At 37.8% G+C, this 14,507-nt stretch overlaps 2 protein-coding genes across 4 annotated transcripts in view; one reads left to right on the forward strand and one right to left on the reverse strand.

Annotated features, from left to right (window-relative positions):
* Positions 1–1,630: 1,630 nt before the first annotated feature.
* On the forward strand, positions 1,631–5,788 carry LOC131331013 (isoflavone reductase-like protein). 2 transcript variants are annotated; one of them, XM_058364810.1, is made up of 5 exons: positions 1,631–1,924; positions 2,753–2,887; positions 4,006–4,243; positions 4,691–4,894; positions 5,303–5,788. In XM_058364810.1, the coding sequence occupies exons 1-5, from the start codon at positions 1,742–1,744 to the stop codon at positions 5,467–5,469; spliced, it is 927 nt and encodes a 308-aa protein (XP_058220793.1). In that variant the 5' UTR covers positions 1,631–1,741; the 3' UTR covers positions 5,470–5,788. The 2 variants fall into 2 exon arrangements, with proteins under 2 accessions (XP_058220793.1, XP_058220794.1); XM_058364811.1 differs by having other exon boundaries at positions 1,633–1,928.
* Positions 5,789–6,852: 1,064 nt separating this feature from the next.
* Positions 6,853–14,507, reverse strand: part of LOC131331016 (uncharacterized) — a 42,578-nt gene continuing 34,923 nt past the window's right edge. Inside the window, exons 1-4 of one of the 2 annotated variants that reach the window (XM_058364816.1) lie at positions 8,783–8,936; positions 8,556–8,677; positions 7,659–7,789; positions 6,853–7,320 (exon numbers count right to left, since the gene is read on the reverse strand). In XM_058364816.1, coding sequence (XP_058220799.1) covers positions 7,173–7,320; positions 7,659–7,789; positions 8,556–8,677; positions 8,783–8,888 — 507 coding nt within the window. In that variant the 5' untranslated portion in view covers positions 8,889–8,936 and the 3' untranslated portion in view covers positions 6,853–7,172. Of the gene's footprint in view, positions 7,321–7,658; positions 7,790–8,555; positions 8,678–8,782; positions 8,937–14,507 lie in introns of those variants that run through there. The other variant, XM_058364817.1, reaches the window with a different exon arrangement.

Here is a 14,507-nt window from a genome sequence, read left to right on the forward strand (position 1 = left end):
GAAAATTTGTTTAAAGAGAGACGATTCACCGGAAATCATTTTCCACCCTTGTTTAGCTATCAAGGCCCTGTTAAAAGCTTCCAAGTCACGAAACCCCAATCCACCTTTGCCTTTGCACCGACTCAGTTTATCCCATTTTATCCAGTGAATTTTGTGTTCTTCTTCTTTCAAACCCCACCAAAATTTTGCGATCTCGACAGAGATTTGATTCATGAGCTGTTTGGGCAACCGAAAACAGGACATAGCATTGTTCAGAATTGTCAAGAGGACTGATTTGATTTAGACTTCTCGCCTTGAATCTGTCCATGATTTTAACCGTTTAATCGTACGGTCTTTCACATATGAGAAAAGCTCACGCTTGGAATTTCCAAGGAAGACAGGGAGGCCAAAGTACTTAGCCTCTTTGACTTCCATGGAGATTCCGACACGATTGGCTAATGTAAGATGAGCTTTAGGTGAGATGTTTGGATTGAAAAAACCAACGACTTGTCTTTGTTGACACATTTAAGTGTAATGTTTATGCATTCTTTTGTTGGAGGATATAGCATTTGTTATGTTGGTAATGTTGATTTGAAACTTTGCTTTCTGATTAACGATTGATGGGACTTTTGGTAGAACATTAGGGTCATGTTACGGTTACACCCCATGTCATATGCACCCGTATAATTAAACTATTGAGAGGCGTAACCAAATTATTGAGAGGTGTAACATTTTACCATTGAGAAGCATAAAGGTTACGCCTCTCAATGGTTTTGGTTATACGGGTGCATATGGTACGAGGGTGTATACCGTAACATTTCCCTATTTTGAAACTTATTAATGTTTCAAATCAAGCACGAACAAATTACTATTCGGGTCGTTCGGCTTATAATATATCAAAATTCAAATTATTCGAGATGAGCTCCGGTGGTGGTCAATTGGTGGTAGAGAGGGGCGGCATTGGTGGTGGGAGGGCGTGATGGTGGGGCTCTCGTGGTGGTGAATCGATACAGAGAGAGGCAAGGGTTGGAGGAGAGGAGAAGAGAGAGATCGTGGTTCGTGTGTGAGATGGAGAAGAGAGAGAGTATATCCGATTTAGAATAAAAAAAGAGTAAAGCTACAGTTCCCAATGGCCAAAATCCCAATCGGAATCCCGACGCCCCGCCGGGCACATTCCGGCCACCGGACGGCCGATCCAAGCCGTTCAAAAATTCAAAAAAAAAAAATCAAATGGGCTTATGAAGGAATAAACGGCATCCGACGTGTGTAGGTGGCCGATCCAAGCACTCCATTTTTGGCCGATCCAAACACTCCATTTTTGGCAGATCCAAACACAAAAATGGATTGTTTAGATCGGCTATCGACACCCGTTGAAAGCCGTTTATTCTTGCGTAGGCCCACTCAGTTTTTTTTTTTAGAATTTTTGGACGGTGGCCGGAGTGTGCCCGATGGGGCGTCGGGATTCTGATCGAGATTTTGGGTTGGTAAGGATAAACTTTCCGATTAATAAAAAATGTTACTCACACAATAAGTCAACAGTCCAAACTCAATTTCAAACCTAACATCTCACGTACACGTGGCTTCACACATTCCTAATAGCATTTTCTGTTTTCCGAACTAAGTTGGACCAAGTACATGCCCTAATCAAGAAGGTAATTTCGGTAACTTCATTTCGCCACTCCTCCGATTATTTATACGCTCCCCGCTGTCATGGGACACAATCAAATTACATCTCTCTCTCTCTCGCTGCCTTCAAATTCCCATGGGCGAGAAAAGCAAAATCCTGATCATCGGAGGAACTGGGTACATCGGGAAATTCATAGTGGAAGCCAGTGCCAAATCCGGCCACCCCACCTTCGCTTTGGTTAGAGAAAGTACAGTTTCCGATCCTGTTAAGGCAAAACTCATTGATGGCTTCAAAAACTCCGGCGTCACTTTGCTCCATGTCCGTATGTCCTTCCTTTACGATTCTACGCATACATACTTTCTTATTGCTCACTGCACTCATTTATTGGTTGAGTTCACGTTATTGTCTGAAGGTATTTTTGGTATTTGAGTCCAAATATACCCACTGCCGAAGGCAACTCATTTCCTTTAATTTTGTTGTCTAGATGGTATTTTTAGTGGAAATTTTGTCATCTATTTGAAGACAAGAAAGAGAAAGTCTAGTGACACCGATCTTGATGGTGGTCCCTACGCAAGTGTTTGATTGGAGCCCACCACACATGTGTCTATGAAGTATAAAATACGGTGTCAAAATGCGGTATTAGTAGTATTGCTCGACAAAAAAATTGTGTGAACTCACCCATAATGTTTACCTTTTGGCACACTGCGGCTTGGCTGGGTTAGGACTGAGTGAGGACTTTTAAGGTTATCGGCTTTTGATGGAGTATTTGGTTAATACAAATTATCCGGACACTGATATTTAGTCACAGATCAAACACATCTGTGTCCAAAAACGTTCCATGCACATGAGATCCAAATGCATGAGACGGCTGCAAACACATTTGTATACAAAAAATCCAGACACAGTTGTCTAGACACAAATCAGAAACATATGTAACCGGACGATTCGATGCACAAGAGACCCAAACTTATGAGACAGCTGCGCACATATTGGTGGCCGGATTGATTCACTAAAGGGTGTTGTACTCCTTGAGCTCGAATCAAAACACGACCATTGAGCCCACTGCCCATATGTATATTCACTCCCAAGGTTAGAATCTTGGGTCCGATTAAGTTGACATTGTTCTTTTGTTGTTGAATGTAACAGGGAGATCTGAACGACCATGAGAGTTTGGTGAAAGTGATAAAACAGGTGAATGTGGTGATATCCACCATTGGATCGATGCAGTTATTAGATCAACTTAAAATCATTGCCGCCATTAAAGAAGTTGGCTACATCAAGGTTCCTCATTTTTTTCTTTACATATTACGTGATATGTCTTATTTATCTACCCATTTCTGTCTGCTTCACGATAATGAAATGAACGTACTTAGTTTTGCTAAACAGATTGGCTCAATTTGGCATTGATTGTTCGGATTTTGGATATAGACTCAGGCTGTCAGGCACGCAGCCACATTTAATTGGCAATGGATGCAAATGCCTAAAATCATACGTTCTATCGCAATCAGGTCTCGCTTGGCAATGATGAAAAACAAATATGGTTCTTTATTGCTTTATGTGTAAAATCAATTACAATTGGCCATATCCTAAGAAAATAATTTCAACTCATAGAGGTCAAGTGACCCTCCTTGCCAATACATCTCTTCACCCTTGTATATCGTTAACACCGTGGCCCCTGATCTAGTGAAATGGATAAAAAGAGGATTGCGCTAGTGTTTTTGGTTAGTTGGGTTTCTACATTACAGAATATGAATGTTAAGATTTTACACTCAATTGTTTGGAGTCTAGTAGAAGTTGGGAAAAGTGTTTGCTTCATTCTGTATTATGGTACTTAACCAAGACAAAGTGGATTCATGGAGGCAACACAAGTAGTTGGGAACCGTTTTTTTTGTTGGGTGTATACATATGAGTGGTGTGCGGCGTGTGCACACAATGCGTGTGGAATGAAAGTTCCAGGAAATTCAAGCCATATTTATCCAAAATCAGAATTGAAGCAGTTGAGAAGAGATGGGGAATGGATACGGACTAATCAGTAGTTGTTGAGAAATAAAACAGGATGCAATTTTTTAAGAGTAATTTTGTTATTGAAAGTAGCGTTACTTAGCTTCAAACGAAAAGGCAAACACAAGATGTAGTGTTTCTTCCTTTCTATATTGATATTGGCGGATACTCAAGGAAAGACTATTAGCAGATTAACTTTGAGTGTAATATTATGGTCTGTCATCTTCATATGCATTCTTATGATCAGCATAAACTGAAATTTGATTAGTTTTGCAGTCCTGATATCATTACAACATGCCAATCATATGGTAATTTCAACGCGCGTGTCCCTAAAGCATCCTTAGAAGTAATTTTGGTGTAGATGACAGATGGTCTTATTGTTTTTGTGAATATTCCAGAGGTTCTTTCCTTCGGAGTTTGGAAATGATGTTGATCGTGTAAGTGTGGTTGAGCCAGCCAAAACGATATATGCAATGAAAGCCCAAATCCGCAGAGCTATTGAGGCTGAGGGAATTCCCCACACCTATGTGTCTTCAAACTACTTTGCTGGCTATTTTTTGCCTACATTAGCGCAGCCAGGACTTTCTGCACCCCCCAGAGACAAAGCAATCATCCCGGGGGATGGAAACCCCAAAGGTATTAATTGCTCTCTACACCCTAATCTATGTTTAGTTTAGCTATGCACTTTTTTTTCTCATGAATCTTCCCTTCTCAAGCAATCCGAGAATCTGACAAAATCTTGTCATACACTAATGCATTTCTACATTATTGCAAGGATGAAAAGAGAAAAATTGTCCAGTGTTTTTATGTTTATCTTCTGGTACGTAAAATAACTCATTGAAAAATGGAACAGGAATGCAAAACATGTTCATCCTCAATACACCCTAGGTTCCGAACTATAAAAACCTAATCAACTCAAGGCAATTGTCTTGATTTTGCAGAAATGCGTTATCTTTCCTTCTTACTCTGGTCTCTGTTAGTTATTTAATAGGAACACGGTACACATAAAATGAAACTTCCATTGCTGGTCAACTTGGTTTGGGAGTTACATTTGTTGTTCAATTTTGTGGTTTTTACCTATAGCTGTCTTCACGGAGGAGCATGACATTGGCACCTACACCATCAAAGCTGTGGATGACCCAAGAACATTGAACAAGATTCTTTACATCAAGCCTCCTAAAAACATCTACTCCTTCAACGAGCTTGTTTCCTTATGGGAGAAGAAGATTGGCAAGACCCTGGAAAGAATCCATGTCCCCGAGGATCAAAATCTGAAGCAAATACAAGGTAAGCAGAACTTAGCAAACTTTTACTGAATCATCATATCGCTCAGGCTCTGCTTGTTTCACTGCAGAATTAAGAAATAGGCTAAAATTCGGTGAAATAATAAAGTTTGGTTGTTTGTTTCATTGCTTATTCCAGAATTTTGGGAAAACTTATTCAGTAAAGAATGGAACACAACATCCTAAATTTACCCGGAAGTTTTTTGTACGGGAGGACAGTAAAATACTTTTCATTTTTCCTACAAACACCTGGAGAGTGTGAATTACTTATTCACCGCAAATGAATTTTATCTAGAATATTATTTCCGATGAAACAAATAGAGCCTAAGCACAGTTTAGAACATAATCTCGTAGTAGGGTAGACGGTAGGGTTGTATGTATTAATTGGTTTCATATTTAACGCTTGTTGCAGAGTCCCCGATTCCAATCCGCATTATTTTAGCACTCAACCACTCGGTGTTCGTGAAGGGAGTCCAGACCAACTTCAAGATTGAGCCTTCGTTTGGGGTTGAAGCTTCTGAGCTTTATCCGGATGTCCAATACACCACAGTTGAGGAGTACCTTGATCAGTTTGTTTGAGAGATTATAACACATTAGGCTCGGCTCCCGTGTATGGGCTTTGACTCATTTATAGAGGCTCGTTCAATACTCGAACCAGGCTAGAGTTCTCAAGTACTAATCGAGATGAAATATTTGGGCTTGATTCAAGCTCAAGCACACTGAATTTTTAAACAAGCCGAGCTCAAATACTGTAGAGTTTGGCTTGGCTTGTTTGCACCCCTATTTGACAACAAACATTCGCTTAATCAAACTCTTGTAACCAATCGAGTTGATTATTTTTGTGTGACTTGTTTGTTTATCTTAAGGAAAAAAAGAAGTTGGCTACTTATTTTAGGCACTACTATTGTCCAAAATAACTTACCAGATTTTTCTAAAGGAAAAAGTGCTACTTGCAAAAGTTAAACACATTCCATACCATATGCACCCGTAACGAGCAAATATAGCTCAAATTCGAGTGATCTTCGTTTGTTTAGCAGCATTATTCTTGGTTAGACAGAGTCAGTGAATTGCTGTTTTTGGTTTACTTTTCAAACAGTACTGAGGGTGGGTGATAGTGGTGCTATGTCCACCGCTCTGTTTCATCGCTCAACATCTTACTGTCTGTTTCAATAATCAATAGTCTGAATTTTGACAAGACTCTTCAACCCTTATCTGGAAGAATTTTTTTAAAATCTGAACCATCCAAAATACTTTTGGACGGTGAGATTGAGAGTTGGGGAAGGGGGGGAGCAGTGGGCATAAACTTTCTGTAAGTCTATAAGACTAATTTAAAATAACTCAAGTGGTTGGCTTAGTGGTCAAGGCTTGGGACTTATTACGCTCTCATAATGTCTCATGTTCGAAATTTTTCAGGTGCTATCAACTCCTTTAGAATCAGTCCATAAGCAGCTTAGCTCCGCCTTGAATTGGATTTCCCGCAAGTGGGCGACCGTGGGATTAGACCTTAGGATTAGTCGAGGTGTGCATAAGCTGATCTGAACACCTGTGTTATCCTAAAAACAAGAGACTAATTTAAAATCTCATTAATTTCATTAACTTATTACCGTGGATCCTATTCATATCACCGTTGCAATGATATATCAATTGCCATTGGATTCAAAAGTTTCTGAAAATATTGGAATTACTCCCTCATTGGGATTGATTTTTCGATCTCCGTATTCATTGCTTAATGCCATTGAATATTGGCCATCCCCTTAACTAATCTCAAGCCATATCCTTCTTTGCCACTTGCATTATATACAGTGATGAGGTTTTCAAAAAAGAAGAGAATATAGAAAAAGGATTGAGTCTCCCTTACAAAAGGTACTTGTAAAGCATAGAGAGAGTGATATATTTTCCTCAATGAATAATGCTTAGATATCTACCTAATAAAACATAAGGGTGTGGGGATCACACAAAGACAAATTGAAAAAATGGTTGAGATTCATTTGATCCAAGGGCTAATGTGTGCTCTCCAACTCTCTTAAGAAAACACCCACACTCTTACAAATATATTACAAAAATGCCATCGGTTCTTTTTACCCACTGTTCGGCTTCTGAAGTTGGCTTAAAAAAACAAATATACTACAAAAATGTCCATGCCTATGGCACTACGCACTCCGGTAGTGCCGTAGCCATGGACAAACACTAGTACTGTATATTTCTACAGAGTATTACTATCATACAAACTGATTCTCATATACACATACACAATCAAACATATATTAGTACCGGATCAGAAATCATGTAGTACTAATTCCAGTGCCGGTGTGTGATTTCGGGGTGGCGATTCCTGCCACGTGGAACTGCGATAGGTACTTGTGAGCAGGGCCGCTGTCTGATGCAATCACCGGAGGCTCATTCAGAAATGCAGAGGTGCACCTAGTCCACCTGCATTTAACCCACCAATAGTACAGATGATTACAAGCATGGATCGAAGAAGTACTTCATAGATTTTAGTAAGTGATTAAGAAAATAGACTATATAAGGCCTTGAGATCTGGTTTATTTGACAATAATATGAGCATTACATAGGACTAGAAGTATTATCCAAGGGGCTAATTAATCTTCAAAATTCGATTAAATTTGTTTTCACCGGGATTGAACTGCTATGAGAGTTGTGACATTACTATTTTCATCACTATTAATCCGATCGGATAACATATACTCAATGAGAATATCTATCTTGCACGTCCCGTCAACTAAACGGGCCCTGTATTCATTACATACCATCCGTTTTTCTTTATAAGTTTCTCAAAGCTTGTTTCAATTCCCATATCCAGCAGGCCATCCTTTGTGTTGGACAAAGGCACAGAGCTTGATCTCTGAATCTTTCTTTCAGGCTCCTTGAGTATGCTTTCCTAGCAGAATAACATCAAAAAGCCATACTTCAATTTACATGCTTCTACATGTGCTCATGCTGCATATATATTCAGGGAAGTAAATGTGCCAACTGCCATTTGAGACTAGAGAAAAACTAGCATTAAAATTGAGCTTGTTTATCATACGAATGGGCGCAAACAAGCTTCGTTTGAGCTGATCGAGAAGAGTAATCATTCAGTGGTCTTGAGGCACCCCAACGCTCTTCAACACCAAGCATTCTTGTGGGGCTCATAAACATGGTTGTTGACCCCAAGAATATTCCGTTGGAGGGTGTCACGTGACAGTGCCCAAGACCACACAATAATTCTCCGATCAAGAGACGAACCCAAGTAGCTTGCCATCTCATTCTCATGCAATATTAGCTCATCGAGCCAAATTTTGAAAATTCAATATTTTTGAAATACGACGAGCTTAAAGCCTTGTTCGGTTGTGGGTTTGGAAAAATTTTTCCAAATCCAAATTCACTCATTATTCCTATATCCAATCATTAATCTCATTTCTCTATCTCTCTCTCCACTCATTATCCATATCTTCAATTATTACCCTCTTTTCTCTCCTCACTTATTACCCAAAAACCAAACCCAAATTTTTTTCAAAACTACAACCGAAATGTATGCAGAACGAGCCAGTCTCGAATGAACTTATAACGGGTCGAGCTAGAGCAGAAAACAAACTACGAAGTCATAGCAGCCTAATAAGGAAAAGGAATCTAGAGAGAAGCTGACATGTGTAGAGATCACACACCTCACTGCTCTTCGTTAACATGTCAGAAATAGCTCTAAGATGTTCTTCCTCATCTTTCTTCTTTGATCTCCAGTAAGCCTCAATCTCCTCTTTGGTCGCTGACTTGTTCCTCTGGATTTTCACTGCAAAATTACACTCAGCTCAGAATCCTAGCACCTTGCACTCAATTAGCTGATCTGATCATCTGGTTAAAAAATCAGTGTACATGACAGCAAATAAGAAATTACCAGTTTTGGGATCATGAACAGGTGAATCCCAACCTGCCATTAGAGAACCCATTTGCTCAAAACCCTTCAATTTCTTTAACCTAAGTGTACACAAATTTGTGTTCATCCAGGAAGTAGTTAATGGATCTTTACATGAATGTCTTTATGGTGGTGGGCCTTAGATGTCTTGATCTTATCCCAAAACTATAGACACCACTTTACTACGTGTTAGAGATATCTGATGGGTTTGGACGTTTTCTTTTTATAATTCAGTGTTCAGGCCAACTTATGCGCATCTTAACTAGTCCGTGTCCAATTCCACCGTCTACTTGTGGGAAGCCCAATTAAAGCCGCGGCAAAACTCAGTATGAACCGACCCCAAAGTAGTCGATAGTTCCTGAGAGATTTCAAACCTGAGACGTAGGGAGGAAGCAAACCCTTAAGTCTCAGGCTTGATCACTAGGCTAACCCCTTGGGATCGCAGCTTTGGACTTAGATAGGCTTTTTATGGGACTGGCTCCCTTTTTATTGCATTACTATATGATTATGCTCCTCCACTAACGGATGTAAAAATATGGGCGCACATTGTAGCAGCCCACATATTTATGACTTTTGTATGCTGTAATTATAACTAATTATAAGCAAGGTGACAAAGCACAAAGCAACAAATAAACAAATAGATATTAGGTCTATCTAAGGACGGAACTAGAATTTTGGTACGACACGGGCAGACTTTTAACATTGCACGGAGTTGCGACGTTGAGAGCGATATTAGAAGACACGGGTAACAGTGGTGGACCTGGTGGTCACAAGAAAGGGGAGAGCAGGCCCGGGAGGGTGAGGCGGATCAGAAGAAATTTGAAGCGAATAGAGGCAGGAGATCGAGTTCGAACTTTTCGATGGAACACGCAATTAATCCACTCGAATTCAATTTCGGAGGTAGGGCTTTTACTGGAGAGATAGTTCGGAAACTTGCCAACTTTGTTCTTTGAATTTTCGTGGACCACTTTCTCAGCAAAAATGCTATACGCACCACCATTGTGTTGATTGTGCGCAATTTTAATTCCCTTTCTTTCTTTTTTTTATCAATCTGTTATACAGATATTTATCACTTCCACATATTACAACAATGTCCATCAACATATTGTAATTACATTTTAACTATAGAGAATTATCAGTGAGACCCTTTCGTACAATTTTATTTATATCCTTCCATCATACTATATTCCACATGAATCAATGAACATGGATAAACCATAACCGTCGAATAATTTCATTCATGTATATGAAATTCTTAATTTTCACTTTTAGTATATTATACTTCTATAATAATAAATAAACACTTTAAAAGAACATGTCACCGGCCGGTTTTATTTGGTCCAATGTTATTGTGAAAATTGCTTGAATATACTTTCTTTTAAATACAAAATGACGGATTACATGTTGAGAACTAATATAATATAATTGACATCATATAACCCAACATGTCCGTATATAGCCTTTTATATCGGCATCGGCGTCACCGATTGACAATATCAAAGTTACACGAATAAATAATTAATAAAACAAATAAACGTAGGCCTTCGTAGTAGAACTACCCTTCTAAATTTACGGTTATCATATACATAGGGTGTTCATTATCTAGATCATGTTCAATACATGTTCAATACATGTGACAATCATATTATATTCACTTATTTGCTTAAGGTCACTACCTCAATGACAGAGTCAAACATTCTATCATATAGAAGCATAATAAGCGTGGGCCTTCGTAGTGTGATGCCCAATCACACTCACGACCTAGGATTGTTTTGGGGTTTACAAAGTACTGAAAAATCATAACTCCCTACTATTGATTCATTAACCATAACATGATTTTTCTACAGTGTAGCCCGTTGAACTTTATGTTCACATCTCATGTAGCAGTGAATAAAACACATATCAACGAATGAAAAATTAAAGTGCCAAACAATTAACTTAACCAAAAGAAAAACAAGTTCAACAATTGGTTTTCAGGGCATAAAACTAACAGAGGTCGCAAGAGTTGTTGGCAGAATGAGGTGAAGGAATGTGGATGGTGTGTCATGATGATGTAGAACACGTGGAGGCCCAATTCCATGATCAGCTGGACCGAGTCAAGCCCCAAAAGTCCAAACGGTGTTTAATTTCAGATTATCCAAATTGGCTAAATTCGGACGAGCTCGGAATAGGCCCAAACTTGGTGGGCTGACTTATTTTCGCGCTCCGGTCAATACTCATGAACTCTAAGTTGATGATCGATGGTGCTTTTCGGCCTAATTCCTTCGTTTAGGCCTTCAATTGCGTTATTTTGCCGTTTTAAGAAAGATTTGTTTCGTTAATAGCTCTTAGACCGTAATTCCTTTTAAGTTGATTCTTTTTGGGAAAGTCTTGTTTTTCTTTCCCGTTTTCAGTTTTAGGAAAAGCCCCAAATTCTGGGACTTTTTATTTTCCAAGTTTATTTTTAGAATTTCTAGGGTTTCAGCCTATTTAAGGGTTTGTAACCTAGAGTTTATGCAGCTTTTTATCAATAATATTCAGATTTTGTCTTTTTCTCTTGAGGATTCAAGAACTGCTTGTGGCTACGAGTACCTATCATTCGTTTGATTAGTACGCAACTAATCTCTTTGTTAATTCCGCTGCGTCACATGCACTACATAATATCTCTGTTGGATACCCGTCTTTCCCATGATTAGTGCATGCATTTCAAAGTTTTGCTTTCGTTGAACTCAGGTTTACTTGTATGGCATTTGGTTAAGCTGCTTGGTGGAGTGACACTGGTTTGGGTTCATCGTTTTCTGGTAGTCAATAACAATGCCCGGAATCAATTTACCGGGCAGGGTTGGCCAACCGTGATACCTTGCAATTCAACTACGAAATTTTGATGCTCAAAACCATAGCGTCGTTTTAGCTACATCCACAAATGGAATTACATGATGCTGTTTGTCTTTAGCCTCTGAGGTTACTGTTTTCATCTCGTCCTAAGGTTTAGTAAGAGAATCTGTCGGGAACATGAGTGAAGGGGAATCACACATCGGATAAATCGAAAAAAGAGTTGGATCTTAATATACAATTGGATGACACACTTATAAGGCTTAGCCTTTTAATTGGATATGAGTCATTCAATATATATTGGGTCCATGTGTTGTGTTGCGGACTCTGTGTGGATTGCCTATCTTTTATCTGCATTGTGAAGTTGCCTCTATTGCAACAAATTTAATGCAATCGCAAGGAGGTTTAGTAGAGTTTAACAACATTTGGGGCAACAATTAGGACAGCCACTTCATGCAATTCATGTCAAAGGGTATAGGTGCGTAAATACTAAATGATGATTAGGTGATAGGTGCGTAAATACTATTTACACCCCTTAATTTAGACTTGTTATGTTTCATTTAACTCGCTACTTGGAGTTTGATACTTTTTAAATTGCGTTTCAGGACTCTCGAAGCCGATGAATAACATTTGGAGCTAAAGTGCAAAGTTGAATTTTATTTGGTGTCAAACCGGTGCCGAAAAAATTAATCAAGAGATGGGGTGAGCGTATATAATACAGTAGAAAAAATAGAAGAGAGAAGCAGAGACTAGAGTATATAATATCCTTTGCACTGGTTAAGTTGTGGCTGGGAAAAGTGGGCCCACTAATTGCAATTTGAAACGAATGGAAGGAAGCCAAAATCTCGGCTTATCGCAATTTTAGTGGAGCACTATATAAAGAAGAGAAAAAAAGGGTTTTGAGGATGATCTTATTCTAACGCAGTAACAAAGAACAGGAGAAGCGGCATCAGAATTTCTCGAACCAAGAAACAGAGAGCACTACGGATTGGAGTTTTATCTTTGTGCGATGATCCTCTCCTCCATGCACGGCTAGGGTAACGAGAATGTCTCTTCAAGTAGCATAGATGTTTGATTCGTAGGGTTTTATATTTAACTTGATTGTATGACTTGGTCGATTCATAACTTTTTGTGAGAGTTTATATTTTTTTGATATTCGAATGTGTTTGTATCCATGATTTCAAGCACTGTCATGGTTTTTAATGTTTCGATAGGCTTTGAGATAGACTATACGACGTGGGACGGGTTGTGCCCGTTGGTTAAATCGAGTGAGACGATTCGTGCCATGTTGAGATAGACTATACGGAGTATAAATCTTGATTATATTTTTGGGGATTATCGATAGGAATTGCTACCTTATGGTAGTCTAGTTGAATATGAACCCTAGGTTTCGAAACAATCCAATTACAAGGGGAGACTGAATTGGAAACCCTAGTCCCTTCTCTCATTTGTTTCCAAATCCTTTATCTACTTTCTAGTTTAGTTTTAGTTTACTCAAATCACAATCACAAAATCCAACTTCGATCTGTTTGCTTTTCAAATTAATTAGAAATTAATTAAAAGTATAGTAACTTAGCTTTTACTCCCCGCGAGCTTCTATGGAGTAGTAGTTGATGAGCACAAATTATTGACACTTAGAGCATCCATAGTGGAATAAGCAAATGTGAATAATCAAAATATGCCACATTAGATTTTGATTATCCATTTAGAGGTTACTAAAGTTAACAATATCAAATCTCACATTGGTTATTTTTTGCCCATAATCAAAACCAATGGGCCCTCCAAACTTTTTTCCTTCATTTCATGCATATTTTTTGAAAAATCGGTTTTTGAAGGAAAAAAAAACTGTTTATGTTAGAAACAGTTCAAAGAAAAAAGTTTTCGAAACAAAAAACAGTTTTTCAAAAAACACACACTTTGTTCACTTAAAAACTATAAATATAATTTTGATAAATTTTGAAAGAATTGTATTTACACAAATAATTTTGAAATTTTAAGAACTATAAATACAGTTTTTTAAAAACAAATTTTGTGTAAAAAACAGTTTTCTATAAAAGAGTTTTGAAATTTCAAAAACAGTTTTTTGAAAAATACACTTTATTTACTTACAGTTTTTAAAATTTTTGAAAAAATTGTTTTTTGTAAAAAAAATATTTCTGAAAAAAAAAACAGAAATTTTTTTTGAAAGTTACAGTTTTTTAAAATTATTTTTTGAAAACATTGTTGAGAGAGAGAATGTATTTTTGTGTAATGTTGGTGTACTTGATTGAGAGAAAATTTGGTTATTGACAAAATATTGCTAGTTTTGATTATTGAAGAGCCAAAATTTGATGAGTTACTAAGAGGTTGTTAGGTTTGGTTATTTCAATATGAACACTTTTTTGATCTAATATTACTAACTTTAACAATTTTTTATTTTGCTTATTCCACTGTGAATGCTCTTAGAAGTCCCAATATCACATGTTGTTAGTCCTTAATAGCACGTAATTTACCATAATATTATCTTATTGGTCTTGAATTATTGATTTTTTTTTGCTGGAAAAGATGATAATATTATTTATTTCACCCCATTAAAATAGAAAGGCCGAACTCAGATTTGGAATTGTGGAGAATAACAATTCCGAAGGAGGTGCACGTGTGAAACGTAAAAAGGAAACTTCAATTGGACGCACAATGGTTGTGGAAAATATCAAACACAATCAATTTTTATCCGTTCATTGTTGTAATAAATGGTCAAGATTCGTTCAAATTTTTTTCCAAAAAAGTTAAATTTTTCCTTGGAAGAGTTTTTTTAATATCTAGGACGTCCAAATACATCTAGACGACCAGAATTTGTTACACAACACACGCAACGGTTATGTGAGTATCATTTTTGTAACTTATTTTTGGTAGAAAC

This window comes from Rhododendron vialii, chromosome 6a, assembly GCF_030253575.1.
Source record: "Rhododendron vialii isolate Sample 1 chromosome 6a, ASM3025357v1".
NCBI lineage: Eukaryota > Viridiplantae > Streptophyta > Magnoliopsida > Ericales > Ericaceae > Rhododendron > Rhododendron vialii.

Excerpts from the sequence above, each read along its gene's own strand:
- LOC131331013 (XM_058364810.1), top strand. The coding sequence starts at position 1,742 with ATGGGCGAGAAAAGCAAAATCCTGATCATCGGAGGAACTGGGTACATC. Across the intron at positions 2,888-4,005 it reads AAGAAGTTGGCTACATCAAG|AGGTTCTTTCCTTCGGAGTT; the intron begins GTTCCTCATTTT and ends TGAATATTCCAG. Across the intron at positions 4,895-5,302 it reads AAATCTGAAGCAAATACAAG|AGTCCCCGATTCCAATCCGC; the intron begins GTAAGCAGAACT and ends CGCTTGTTGCAG.